Below are 13,355 nucleotides of genomic sequence, written 5' to 3'. Positions count from 1 at the left end.
TCAGCCTGAGGCTTATTATTTCAATTTTGGGATGAATAGGTCTTTACCGTTGCACAAAAATATAACTTTTATGTTATAAACAAAAACAAAAACAAGCCCAGCCCAGGTGAGAAAAAGTAACGTAACGCATTACTTTTCTTAACAAGTAACTAAGTTACTCAATTAGTTACTTTTTAAGGGAGTAACGCAATATTGTAATGCATTACTTTTCAAAGTAACTTTCCCCAACACTGATTGACACCATCAGCAGAAACGGCCGATTAGTCACGTGGGTTTTAGTCTTGCGTAGCCAGACCTTCAGACTGACGACAAAAGGTCTGGACTTAGTTTGTTAGTTTGGTCCGTGTCATATTTAGGGGTGTAAATATGTAAAGTCAATGTACCTGCATTAACAGACTGGTGTGCATCTATAAATTATTAATTCAAGAACGTTGTGCAAGTTTACTGCAACAATGGAGGAGTGAACTTCACATACTTTTGAAAATCCATCTTTTAGTTAATCCTGGTTAGCGCTCATTGTCACAGATGTAAACACGATGGCGTTCTTCTTCCATAAGGGAGTTTGACATCACAGAATTTGTTTCTAGGCGGACCATTAAAGAACACAACACACTCGTCTCGTGGACATCCTGTAGAATTCAACCAATCAAATGACGACTTCGAAACTCCTGAAGTATTTCCAGAAAAGTGTGCCATATGCTACGAGGGTTTAATGTCTGCTACGTCAGAATTTCGCATTAACTCTTTTTCGCACAAGGCAAAAACCACCTAAAGAGAGCATAAAAACGAATCAAGGGATTTTTTCCCTCTCGAAATTTGCAGTTTCCATCACTCGTTTCTGATGCGATACTTCAAATGAGCATAAAAACAGGGTGATGGAAACATAGCTAATAACTTTTTGTTGTGCACCTGATCTTTAAAATTTTGCATACCTTTTACATTCACAAACAGCTATATTACACACTGCATGGAAGGTAATATCGAAAAAGCATAATAGGGGTGCTTTAAAATTAAACAGGCTGACAAAATGTATAACTTAAATGCAATGTAAGATGCTATAAATAAAAGCACCGGCTTTATTCTGCCTTATGCACAAGTGTAAAAAGCTCTAAACCCTAAAAACCATTTCCATAATCAGTCTATAGAAAATCCCTGGGAAAATTATTATGGTTTTACACAGCAGGTTAATTCAGCTGAGGCTTCTGCATGAATATTCAGAGTTGTACCTGCTCTCTGATGTAGGTTTGAGCACATGGTCCGATGCCTCTTAATTGGAGACCCACTATAAAGCACCACACAGACAGTCCAGCCTCCAGCGCAGTAAATGCAGAACAGGTGAACCACAGAGCAAGGGTTGTGTCCTGGACGAGAAACACAAGTTCAGTCTTCATATACACAATGAAACACATTCACCATACAAGCATTTACACTGGTGCGCAAATGTTTGGAATAATTAACAGTTTTGAAAGAAGTTTCCTTTGTTCATCCAGGCGGAATTTATTTATTCAATATCTTCAATATCTTATTCAAGATCTTCGTTTCTGCATACAACGGAGGAATTTTTCAGCATTCTCTTATTAAAAAAAAACGCATTTATTTGAAATCAAAATCTTTTGTAACATTTTAGATGTCTTTACTCACTGTCACTTGAATACAGGGCCGTAACAACTATAGGCATTGACCCCAATGACCCTCCAATGTTCAAAACATGAGTAGGCCTTGCTTGAATATATTTAAAGCTACACTGTGTAACTTTTTTAGTCTATTCTTAGCTAAAAACACTTAGTTCTTTCAAAAATATATGTGCTCATAAATGTATATTTACTTCTTTCAAGTAATAAAGTATTCTCGTAAGTTTATAATATGCCATTGAAAATACATAAGGTAATGGGATCTAACGGTGGTCGCCATGTTGCCCCTCCATCTTGAAAGAACATTAGCCAAAGAGGGACATACCCGTAAATTCAAGCTTCGCCTTTCGCGTTTTCATCTCAGCAGCGTCCAGTAACAGAGTTATACGGAGTTTTCCTGGCTTGTTTATTCCTCAAAAGTCTGTTTTTCCTTGTGTGGTATTTCTGTGCGTTAATAATTCCGTAAGTAATAATATTGTCATTGTAGATGTGTTTCAGAGTGTGTCATCGCGTAATTCAGTTGATGTCACCTCAGAAGTATTTTTGTGTCAACATACAATAGCGTAATGCTCACCTATTTGAATAATCATTCAGTTATTTTGTTATCACCAAATGTTTATTCGTTTATAGAAAATATTTGCTTGTAATGCATGTTGATGGAAATATGTATCAGGTCTGATCGGCATATTAACAATTGTTATACAGAGCGCACTGCAGTGCTAACGTTAAAGCGGCGCACACACTTTTGTAATCCGACACGGCTTGCTAGCAGCAGTAGCGGCAGCTCCGCTCCTTTTAATGCAGCTGCATTTAGCGCCTATATGGTACAATAAGCTCTGGTTTACGGTTACATTATACAAATGTAACTTATAAGTATAGTTATACAGTTCTTAACTGTGTATTTATATTTACCATCCTTATTTGTTCTCTCACAGAAACCACATTTATGTACATATCCACGCAAACCTGTTTATGCCTTGCAATTGGATGACTGAATAAACATTACTATCATCAAAGTTCACTCTGGATTAGCTGCAGTTCTTTCTAGCCGAATAATTGAGAAGGGGCTCGCTGCAGCCTGCGGTGGATGTCCAACCCGGCCCACATCCAAGTGTGATGTCAGAGGCCAGGCCAAAGCCGCCCTGCAACCGATTTTTAAGATTTTATTGGTCATATCAATCACAGTAGAGACTGCCTCTACACCAAACACTGATCCCTAAACCTACCCATCACAAATTAACAAATTAAGTACTGATTGCCTACACCAAACTCTTTTCCCTAAACCTACCAGTCACTGTAACGAATTAAGTACTGATTGCCTACACCAAACACTTTTCCCTAAACCTACCAGTCACTGTAACGAATTAAGTACTGATTGCCTACACCAAACACTTTTCCCTAAACCTACCAGTCACTGTAACGAATTAAGTACTGATTGCCTACACCAAACACTTTTCCCTAAACCTACCCGTCACTGTAACCAATGAAATTAGCTGCAGGGCGGGATTTCTGACGTCACACTTGGATGTGGGCGGAGTTGGATATCCACTGCAGGCTGCAGCGAGCCCTACTTGGAGTAATTAGGCCAGTTGAGTTCCAACCATCCCACTGCGCACAGAATATCCCACAGGCACCGTGTCGAATGTGGACGAGGTCGAACTGGAAGCCATGTTAATCTTGGACTAAATCGGCCACCGTAGGAGTTAAAACGAAATTGGAATTGAGAGGAACAGAAACTAAAATTCACTGGATGGTCATATACCTTTTCACCACTAGATGGGGGCAAATATCACACAGTGTAGCTTTAATGTGTCCTTGTGGAATAAAAGCAACAAGGTAACAAAAATATCTTTCTTACCCTAAACAATTAAATGGTAGTATCTCACGGTTTCCGTAAAAAAAATTAAAAAAAAGATTAATAAATAAAGAAATGTTTCTTGAGCAGCAAATCAGCATATTAGAATGATTTCTGAAGGATCATGTGACACTGAAGACTGGAGTAATGAAGAAAAGGCAGCTTTGCAACACAGGAATAAATTATAGAATAAAGAAAAAATATATAATACAAATAGAAAACAACAATTTGTAATAATATTTTACACTATTACTGTGTTTACTGTATCTTTGAGCAAATATGCAGCCTTGGTGACTTCTTTCAAAAACATAATTATTGTGTATATATGCCAGTGTATATACAAATGCATTTCTATTACATTTATTGTAGTTTTAAGATGTATTCCAGTAGAAAGACTCACATAGATGCGAGTTGCATCAAAGGGGCAGTTGACGATAACCGGAGAACGTGCATTCACAGTAACATTAGTGGACTTGCATCCTTTCATGAGGACGCTCCCGTCGGATGAAATAGTCAGACTGATTGCCAAAATCAGCCCCACGAAACATGCCAGCGAGAGCAGGGCGTTCAGAAAGGAACTCACTAACAGGCCGATGTGCTACAGCAAGCAGAAGAAAGCGGTGTTAATGTTACCATGACAATTCTTGCTTTTTTATGGAATAAAGTATTTATTATAAACTATTTATACGTGCACATTATTTTCCTTTTTAATTTGTGCCCTCTGAATCTAAATAACTCCCCCTCCATCTTGCTGTGACATCTTTTCTGGCAAAAGAAATCGTGTTTACATTCGAGAAGCTGTTTCACTCGGACATACATGTCACAATAAGGAAGAAAAGACTATCACAGCTTCTGTTTCACGCAGGTATACAGAACAATCATGATGATAAGGCCTTAGAAATATGGTACTAAAACAGAGAAAAGGTTACTTACTAGTTTGCATTTGGTAATATTCCTCGACACCAATATTGCAACAATTCCACTTGCGATGCTCTGAGAAAAACATATTAACATGATTAGGTTTGAGGACATTAGGTGGAATTTGATGATTAGGTGGAATCACGTGACCTGTCAGTGGCTGGTGGCAGCTGGCAGTTTGATTCTGGCAGGTCACGTGACCTGCCAGTGGCTGGCAGTCCGGCAACCATTGATTTTTGGTAGATTTTGTGTTCAGCTTTGGCTCTCTCTAGCTCTGGGGAATTACATTCATTTATTATTGTGCATCCGTTATATGATTATGTTCTTTTACATGATTGGTGTTTTAAATAATTTTATCGTAATTAAAGCAGTCAAATGGCCGTGAACATGACTGGTTGCTTACTGACGCTTCGTGGACGCTCAATCCAGCCAGCCACTGTAGAGCTGCGAGTATAACGCATTCTCTATCATGCTTGCTGCTAGGAAATACATTATTTTATTATTATGAATATAATCATATGAGTCTATTATTTTATTTGATCAACGTTTTAGGGGGTTTTATCCCAATTAAAGCAGTAAAATGGCTGTGAAAAAGACTGGTTGCTTACCGACGCTTCGTGGACGCTCAATCCAGCCACCCGCATTTTTGCAGCCACTTAACTGCTTTAAAGGGTTATACTTGCAGCTCTACAGCGGCTGGCTGGCAACCAATCGTGTTCATGGCCATTTGACTGCTTTAATTATGATAAAATTCACTAAAACACCAATCATGTAAAAGAACAATCATATCAACAGATGCAAAATAATAAATGAATGTAATTCGCCATTGATAGAGAGGGCCAAAGCTGCACAAAATCTACCAAAAATCAATGATTGCTGATCACGTGACCTGCCAGTGGCGGCTCCTGCCAGCCAGTCTGAACCGCCACTCCAATGTTTTGACTTCTTTACACATTTTATAAGCTCTTCACTAGTTGTCAGCCCCATCATATGTACGCATATGCAGCAAGCACATTTAGCCTTTTAACATTTTAGTGTTAACCCTCTGGGGGTCTTCGGTCATTTTTTTTTAAATGTTAAAAATCGTAGCTTCATCGGAATAGTCCGAAACTTGGTGACTTTATTGGTACTTGGTATATGAACACACATGTGTGTGCGTGTGTTTTTGTGTGTATAAGTGTGTGTGTGTTTGTGTGACGTGTGTGAGTTTTTTTGTCTGTTTTCCACTCTTGATGTTTTAGAGATTCATCCCTTCACTATTGAGTCCTTTTTTTCTGCATCCTGGCTGATTTGTAGATTGTATGCAGAAAAAAACTAATTTCCCATTCATTTCCTATGGGGGTAATTTTTGACCCGAAGGTCCTGAATGTGACCTTTTTTTTTTACGACCACTTAGACTTTTCAAATCCCGTCCCTAATTTTTTTGGGTGTTCATATACCAAGTACCAATAAAGTCACCAAGTTTCGGACTTTTCCGATGAAGCTACGATTTTTTATAAAACGCAAGATCCACTATAGTGGTAAAAATGTGCTATTGTGTGATAAAAATGCTCAATGTGTCCACCGGATGGCACCGATCTTATTTAAAAAATTGCTTTCATGAGGCCTAGGCTTGACTCTAAAATGAAATACAGCTTTAATTTATATAATATATATATATATATATATATATATATATATATATATATATATATATATATATATATATATATATATATATATATATATATATATATATATATATATATATATATATATATATATGTTGTATTATATTCAATGGGAAAAAATGGGTCATAATTATTGCATAAATATTAATTATTAATCATAAAATTATCTCAAAACACCAAAAAAGAAAAGAAAAAATATTATTGAACAAAAATATATTTCATTGATTTTACTCAAATCTTTTTTTATCTTAATCCCACCCTCCGGGTCATTTTTGACCCAAAGGCCCTGAGTGTGACCCATAAATGAAGAACCCCAGAGGGTTAAAAATGACACTGTGAATGCTGAGTGAGGGACTAAATGTATCATTTAGCTTTTTGGTCCGGACCATAGACTGTAAAAAAAGATGGACAATACTCCTTCACTATCTTCTAGTGTAGAAAAGTGAAGCAGCCAATGTCCCAATATGACATCCTGTGCTGATTTGGGACCTGAGGCTGCGCAGTAGAGAGCTGGAAGTAGAGCCATGATATCAAAACCGCCCACACTCCTGCAGAATCTGTTAGTGCAGTTTACTGCAGAACAACATTATGTTGGTCTGAAATAAACAGTTGTGGAAATGTAGAAATGAAAGCTAAAGCTCCAATCTCCTCCCAAAACTCCAGAAAAAAGTCTGTTGGTGCCTCAGTGACAACTTCACTCAATCTAGCCTGACAAGCAAGATGTTGGGTCTGGGAACACACCATTGGCAGGGCTCAATCTGAGGGGCGGAATAAACGGTTGTCTTTCAAATTCCCTCTGCACGCAATAGGATAGCGCTACAACCAACCAGAGCAATGAAGAAGGTGAAGCGTAGCTAGTTGATAGATTCAACTTTAGCTGTATCCGGTTGGCAAAACTCAGAACACATCTTCCTTTCTTACGAATTACTTCAGTGCCGTTCTTTGTTCTTTTCTCAAACAAAAGCTTAACGCCAAGTCTTCTAGAGTCACGGCCAAAGCCAATTCTAGGCAACTGTCAATCATGATGCCACATCCATGTTTTTTGTAGCATAAAAAATATTAAATAAAACCAAACTTATTTGAAAAACAAACACTTGAACTAACATCAGCATGATAAAAACTGCCTAAAATGACAGAAACCATCTTTGGAAAAAATGTATTAAAGTGTAATTAGATTTTTTAGCTTGTCTCGTGTCCCTTTAGATTACATGGAGGGGGCGGGGTTTACGAGCTATATTGGGACCAACCACCTGGGGGGCGATTGAGACGCCTTGGCTTCACTTTTCAGGATAGCTGCGGCACGCTTGGTCCGGACCAAAAGAACCAAACTACAAGTGTGAACACCTAAAAGCAGCGTTCACATCCTCAAATGAATCTAAATCTGTTGTCACTCGAACCAGGGTGTGCACCAAAAGTGCTAGTATGAAAGCACCCTTTCGTTTTTCTGGCTCTGTGGGAAAATGTAGAAATGTTAAAACTGCTAAGGAAGGCTATTAAACTAAAATGTGTAAAATGTGTGCGAAAGCAGCTCTTTTCTAAACAGCATGTCAATCGGAAGACTTCACTCGGGTGAACAAAAAAACCACAGCACCCCCAAACTCTAGGTAGTAGAAAATCCTGATGTGATGCGAGTGATTTGAGTGAATATTCTCAAGATTCAAACTCACTGGGAGTTACAGATGTGACATAAGTGATGAAACAGAAGCACAATCACTCACCAGCAGTCCTGAGGTGACGGAGATGATGTTTGATACGGTATACTCTGTTGAGATCCCATCGCTGGGTTTGGACACGTGGCGTAACACGCTGCCATGGACAATAGCGCTCAGGATGAAATTAACATGACCAATGACGATGAGAGTCAATCCTTTCTTCATCAGCCGCCCAGGACCCTTCTGCTTGTCTAGAATATAGTGTGCTTTCATGCAGTGCTCTCAAAACTCATACTTACTTACAACTTACAACTCATACTATTGCATTAGATACACAAATACTGCTAGAGCTTTACAAGAACTAACTACACATTCAGTAAACAGTTTTGCAATGACTTTTAACTTCTAATGCACTGGCATACATTTCAAGTGTTGCCTAAATTATTACATTTCTTTTTTCATTACATGGTTCTCCAAGAACACATTAATATGCAAATTAGATACAATGTCTAGATACATTGCATTGAATGGGAAACCCCATGTATGGCTAGGCTATTTTACCCACATATTGCATAAAGTAAAATGGTATCAATTAATTCTGTTATAACGGTTTCATATAGTTGAGAATCGTCTTTAAATAAATTTTGGTTAAAAAAAATCCTGAAACATGAAAAATTATTGGTGAATGAAAAAAAAATCCCATTGTTTTTGCCTATACCTGTCATTTCATGTCTTTTTTTTAAACAACTGAGTCCCGGTGTACACTTACGAGGACACAGAATAAAAGGTACATATGAATGAAATATCGTTAAAAAAACATAATTCAATTTGTTTCTTATGCTCTAAAGTAAACAATGTAATGTAAATACTAAATTTAAAAACTTTGTTTTCCTGGGTCTCAGGAGGATGAATATTAACTGATTTATTATATAGTTCATAATGTTTATAGTTGTGTACATTTATAGCGAGACACAAATTACATTTGTCTATACTACTTTTCACGTTTGATAAACCTACTGCTAGCTGATTTGCTTTAGCAGGATTTAGTGCAAAATAAGGTGTAATGTTCATTTAGCTGCTAAATATGCTCTTGTACAGTAAAAAACTGAAAACATGTCAATTCGAAGCGCAATTCACGAGAACAAATCACTGTTTGTCGGAGGCTTCTTTCTTTTTTATGGCATCAATTAAACCATAAATGAACTATAATTCTCGTACGTGCAATAAAAAAAGAAAGAAACGACTGTCTTACCGAAATCACACATAGCTGTATCCGTGTATTTGAGCTCAGTTTAGAAAGAAAAACTTCTTGGATATCAAACGCAGACAGTTTCCTCCCTTCATGCTCGATGACGTCACACGCGCCTCACCTGTGCAGCGGAAGTGGGAGGAGCCACAATAAAAAAGGTCATTCAATGCGAATTCAGAAGAGCTCACATCTCGCGTATTTAATTAAAAACTGAAACATGAAGGTGATATTTTAGGGGAAAAAATAATAAAATGTTCCTTTTTAACATTTAGGAACGTATATCAATATAATATTTATATTAATAATGTTATACTGTATAAAACCTATGTTGTAGCCTATTGTCAGACATTACTGACCTATATTTAGTTGTCAAAGATTTTTATTATTTTATAATTGTATTTATTATTATTTTACTGCATTTGATATATGCACTTGATATGCACTTTGATTTCTTTTGACTTTTTGAATTGCCTATAATCAATATATAGGCTAATACTATGATATTATATATAAACATATGAATTGCACTGCACACTGCCATTTGGGAATATTCCATTTTTTCCCTTGTTGACATGGATTGGACGATGAGACTGTATTACCACTTAATCCAAGCATATGCAGTATTTAGTTTCATAAGGTTCAGTGTAGCACTGAAACACTGTCTGGCATCTGTCTGTCCATGCCAACTATTCAAACAATGACAGCACTGATCCACTGAGACGCATAAAACAATGCCAGTGTCCAAAGTCCTGTCATATTTCAACGACACACCCACAATATCAGCACTAAGCAAAGATAAGAGTTAAAAAAATTGAAAACAAAGCAACGGCTTATTAGCCAAACAAGATAGAGATGAATGATAACAGAATACTGGTGAATGATGAGGCGAAATTTACAGAAAACATACAAAACATGCACATTTTATTGGCAGATGATATCAGAACGTCACATTTACATGGTCTTGCATTGAACTGACGAAAGCGTCGAAACACTGACCAAACAGTTTACTCAGGAAATTGCTTAAATATACTTTTTATGATTAAGTAAAGCCATTTCAAAATAACTTTTTAATAGTGTTATTAAACTTTAAAATAATTAGACTGTTAAAAAATGCTAGTTAATAACAATGAATCAATGATCTAGCCATAAATAATGAATATAAAAAATAATAAATAGAATATAAAGTGACTCCAAAAATATCATTGCACAATTGCGTGTGTGTGTGTGTGTGTGTGTGTGTGTGTGTTTGTGTGTTTGTGTGTTTGTGTGTTTGTGTGTTTGTGTGTTTGTGTGTGTGTGTGTGTGTGTGTGTGTGTGTGTGTGTGTGTGTGTGTGTGTGTGTACACAGTTGCAGGAAAAAGTACGTGAACCGCTTGCAGAATCTCTGAAAATGTGAATAATTTAAACAAAATTAAAGAAATCATAAAAAATGCATTCTTTTTTTTTTATTTAGTACTGTTGTGAATAAGATTTTACATAAAAAATGTTTAGACAGTTCACAAGTCGAAAAAACATTTTTTATATAAAGATTTTTTTTTTTTTGTCTTAATGCATCATGTTTCCTTCTGGAGCATCAGTGAATGTTTCAACTTTTTTTAATAGTTGTTTGAGTCCCTCAGTTGTCCTCAGTGTGAAAAGATGGATCTCAGAATCATACCGTCATTGCTGCTCAAATATTCAAAAGATGCTGGAAAACTGAAGAATGTGCAGGACCTGGAGGATTTTCTGAAGAACATTGGGCAGTTTAACTGCTCAGGACAAACAAGAGACTCATGAACAACCGTCACAAAACAAAAAAACAGCCGTGGATCATCCAGGGAACGACACACAGCCCTGAGAATCAATGGTTCATAAACTTTTGAACGAGGTAATTTTAATAAATTCAGCAATTGTTTTGTCTTGTGGACTATATGTAAACTTTTTTTTAATGTAAAATATCTTATTCAGGACAGCGCTAAATCAAAAATAACATGCATTTTGTACAATCTCTCTTATTTAGATACAACTACATATACATAAAATAACAAGCAGCAGTTATTTTAAAGAAAAAAGGATATTTTATATTTTTCAAGCAAAACATTTCACAACATTAAATGTATTATGTTTTAAATTATAAAAGACATTTCTTGTTCAGAGTAGAGAAAAACAACAATTCATGACAATTTATTTGCAGATGCCACTGGCTTTGATATTTTGTATCTAATGCAATGATATTTAAGTGTTTGAGGGGTCTCTTTTTTTTTTTGCTAAAGAAATAATAAGAGGGAAACTAGAGCTTTACAATTTTTTTCTTTTTTAAATAAAATAATATCTTTTTGTGTAATATTGAGACCCTCCAAATTACTAGTGTGATTTGGGAAGTTTGTTGTGATTTGTTATTTTTGCAAAAGTATAGTTTCCCTCTTATTATTTCTTTACCAAAAATAAGCACATAAATATTACATGTACATATCATCCCTGCATGAAGCAACATGCAGTAACCCAGAGCCACAGCGACCCCTTGTGGCCTCCAGAAGCATGCAGGGCCATCTGAAGGTCACTGCGCTGCAGTTGTTGCAAATCCTGTCTGACCTTCATAAATGCATGTGTAAAGTGAGACAAACACACAAGCACAGTATAGAAAGTCAGAACGGTATTTTTTTTATTTGAACTGTACTGTATGCTAAATGTTCACCTCGGTACAATAAACAAATACAAATACTCACACTAAAAACCAAACCTACAGTTCTGGAACCAACCTGACTGGAGTTGGCTGAGGACCTCAGAATATTGCATATAAAACAACACAATGAGCTCCGAACAGTGCGCTTCCACATAAAGAACCCAAAAAAAGGAACGGGGGGAGGGAGGGGGGGATCACAGGAAAGTATGGTTACAAAAACATTAAACTAGACAATACAAATCTAATTTAACTGCCATACATTCAACACCAAAAAACGCACTGGATGTCAGATCTATAAAAATACCTCGGGTAGGCGGATAGGCTGATGGGAAGGAGCGAGTATTTAGACCACCGGGTTGTCGTGTGTTTTTGGAGCAGCCGGTAAATGTTCTTCCTGAGACAGGGGCGGTTTTTCACTCCAGTCCCTTTTCTGTGTGAGCTGCCATCTATTTATATATTTTTTTTTGAGTTTAACAGAACTCATAGCAAACACAAAATCAAAAAAGGTGACGTTCACTCAATTCCAATCTAAATTAATCTAAATTATTATATATATATATATATATATATATATATATATATATATATATATATATATATATATATATATATATATATATATATATATATATATATATATATATATATATATATATATATATATATATATATATATATATATATATATATATATATATATATCAGTAAAATAGTGTGCTCTTGGGTCTTAAAAAGGGGGGGGGGGGGGGTTCTGAGCTGGTGCTTCTTGAATTTGTGCAATTCTGTAAACAAGAGGTCAGCTACTCAAAATGTTGTGGAACAAAAGCTAATAATTACACTATCATCTTTATTTTGGCCCAAGAACAGCCTTTACCTCTCCGTTCTCTTAATAGATACACTGTATATATATATTTTTTTCATTATCAAGCACTTTAACACTGAAACAAAGACAAGCACTAATTCTGTGGATGTAAAGATAGAAACAATGTTGAATAACTGAATAACTGCGTTGAGTTCTGTTACATGCCCAAATAAGGTGAGGAGGAAGAAGAGAAGTGCATGACATATGATATCTGCCAATGTTTCAAACTGGTGCATGAGGAAAGAGGCTTGGCCATTGCGTCATGCCACGCCCCCTGACAAGAAAGCACCGCCCACCTGCATTAGAGCAGGTGGAAATGATGTCCGGCCCTCGCAAAAACAACAGAAACCGAACCACCGAACTTCCTGGGTTAAAACGTAAATGAACAGAAAAACACTAAAACTGAAAACAAAACGCGGAGAGACGTCCATGAAGCATGTCTCCGTTGCAGCTGGCGCTGGCAGCTGATTGCTTGTTCACCCGTTCATTGTCTCTTAGTCTCTTAGATTTGCAGTTTTGCTGAATGACTGAACGCTGCTGTCTATTGGTCAGTGGTCAGGTGCGTGTGTGGCCGTCGTGGTTATGACTTGGCGAGGTGTTCTCTATGGTCGTTGTGTTTGAGGAGCTGGGTGGGGGACGGGGCGAGGCTGGGCTGGGTGCCCGGCGGCAGGGGGTGGGCACCGGGCACCCCGCCAGGCATCATGCCCTCTATTTGTCCACCCATGCCACCAGGAGACACACCCACCGCACCAGGGGGGAACCTAGAAAAAACAGAGAAAACTGACTTACAATGAGGTCATGGGTTCAATGCTACACCCTTAGACGACTCGAAGCTTCTTTTTGGCTGATAAACTTT

General features: G+C 37.0%; 2 protein-coding genes across 3 annotated transcripts in view; both read right to left on the bottom strand.

Moving 5' to 3' along the window:
- The window catches only part of krtcap3 (keratinocyte associated protein 3), an 11,616-nt gene extending 2,522 nt beyond the window's left edge, over positions 1-9,094 (bottom strand). The window contains exons 1-5 of the mRNA XM_079832426.1: positions 8,979-9,094; positions 7,793-7,977; positions 4,420-4,479; positions 3,887-4,084; positions 1,227-1,361 (exon numbers count right to left, since the gene is read on the bottom strand). Coding sequence (XP_079688552.1) covers positions 1,227-1,361; positions 3,887-4,084; positions 4,420-4,479; positions 7,793-7,977; positions 8,979-8,991 — 591 coding nt within the window. The 5' untranslated portion in view covers positions 8,992-9,094. The remainder of the gene's footprint in view (positions 1-1,226; positions 1,362-3,886; positions 4,085-4,419; positions 4,480-7,792; positions 7,978-8,978) is intronic.
- Positions 9,095-12,453: 3,359 nt separating this feature from the next.
- The window catches only part of ctbp2a (C-terminal binding protein 2a), a gene marked incomplete at its 5' end in the record, with an annotated part of 77,242 nt that continues 76,340 nt past the window's right edge, over positions 12,454-13,355 (bottom strand). Inside the window, one exon of one of the 2 annotated variants that reach the window (XM_079832371.1) lies at positions 12,454-13,260. The remainder of the gene's footprint in view (positions 13,261-13,355) is intronic. The other variant, XM_079832372.1, reaches the window with a different exon arrangement.

The sequence above is a fragment of the Gobio gobio genome (assembly GCF_949357685.1).
Source record: "Gobio gobio genome assembly, chromosome: 13".
NCBI classification, from domain to species: domain Eukaryota; kingdom Metazoa; phylum Chordata; class Actinopteri; order Cypriniformes; family Gobionidae; genus Gobio; species Gobio gobio.
Note: the sequence above shows the minus strand (reverse complement) of the source record. Positions and strands in the feature narration are given on the sequence as shown.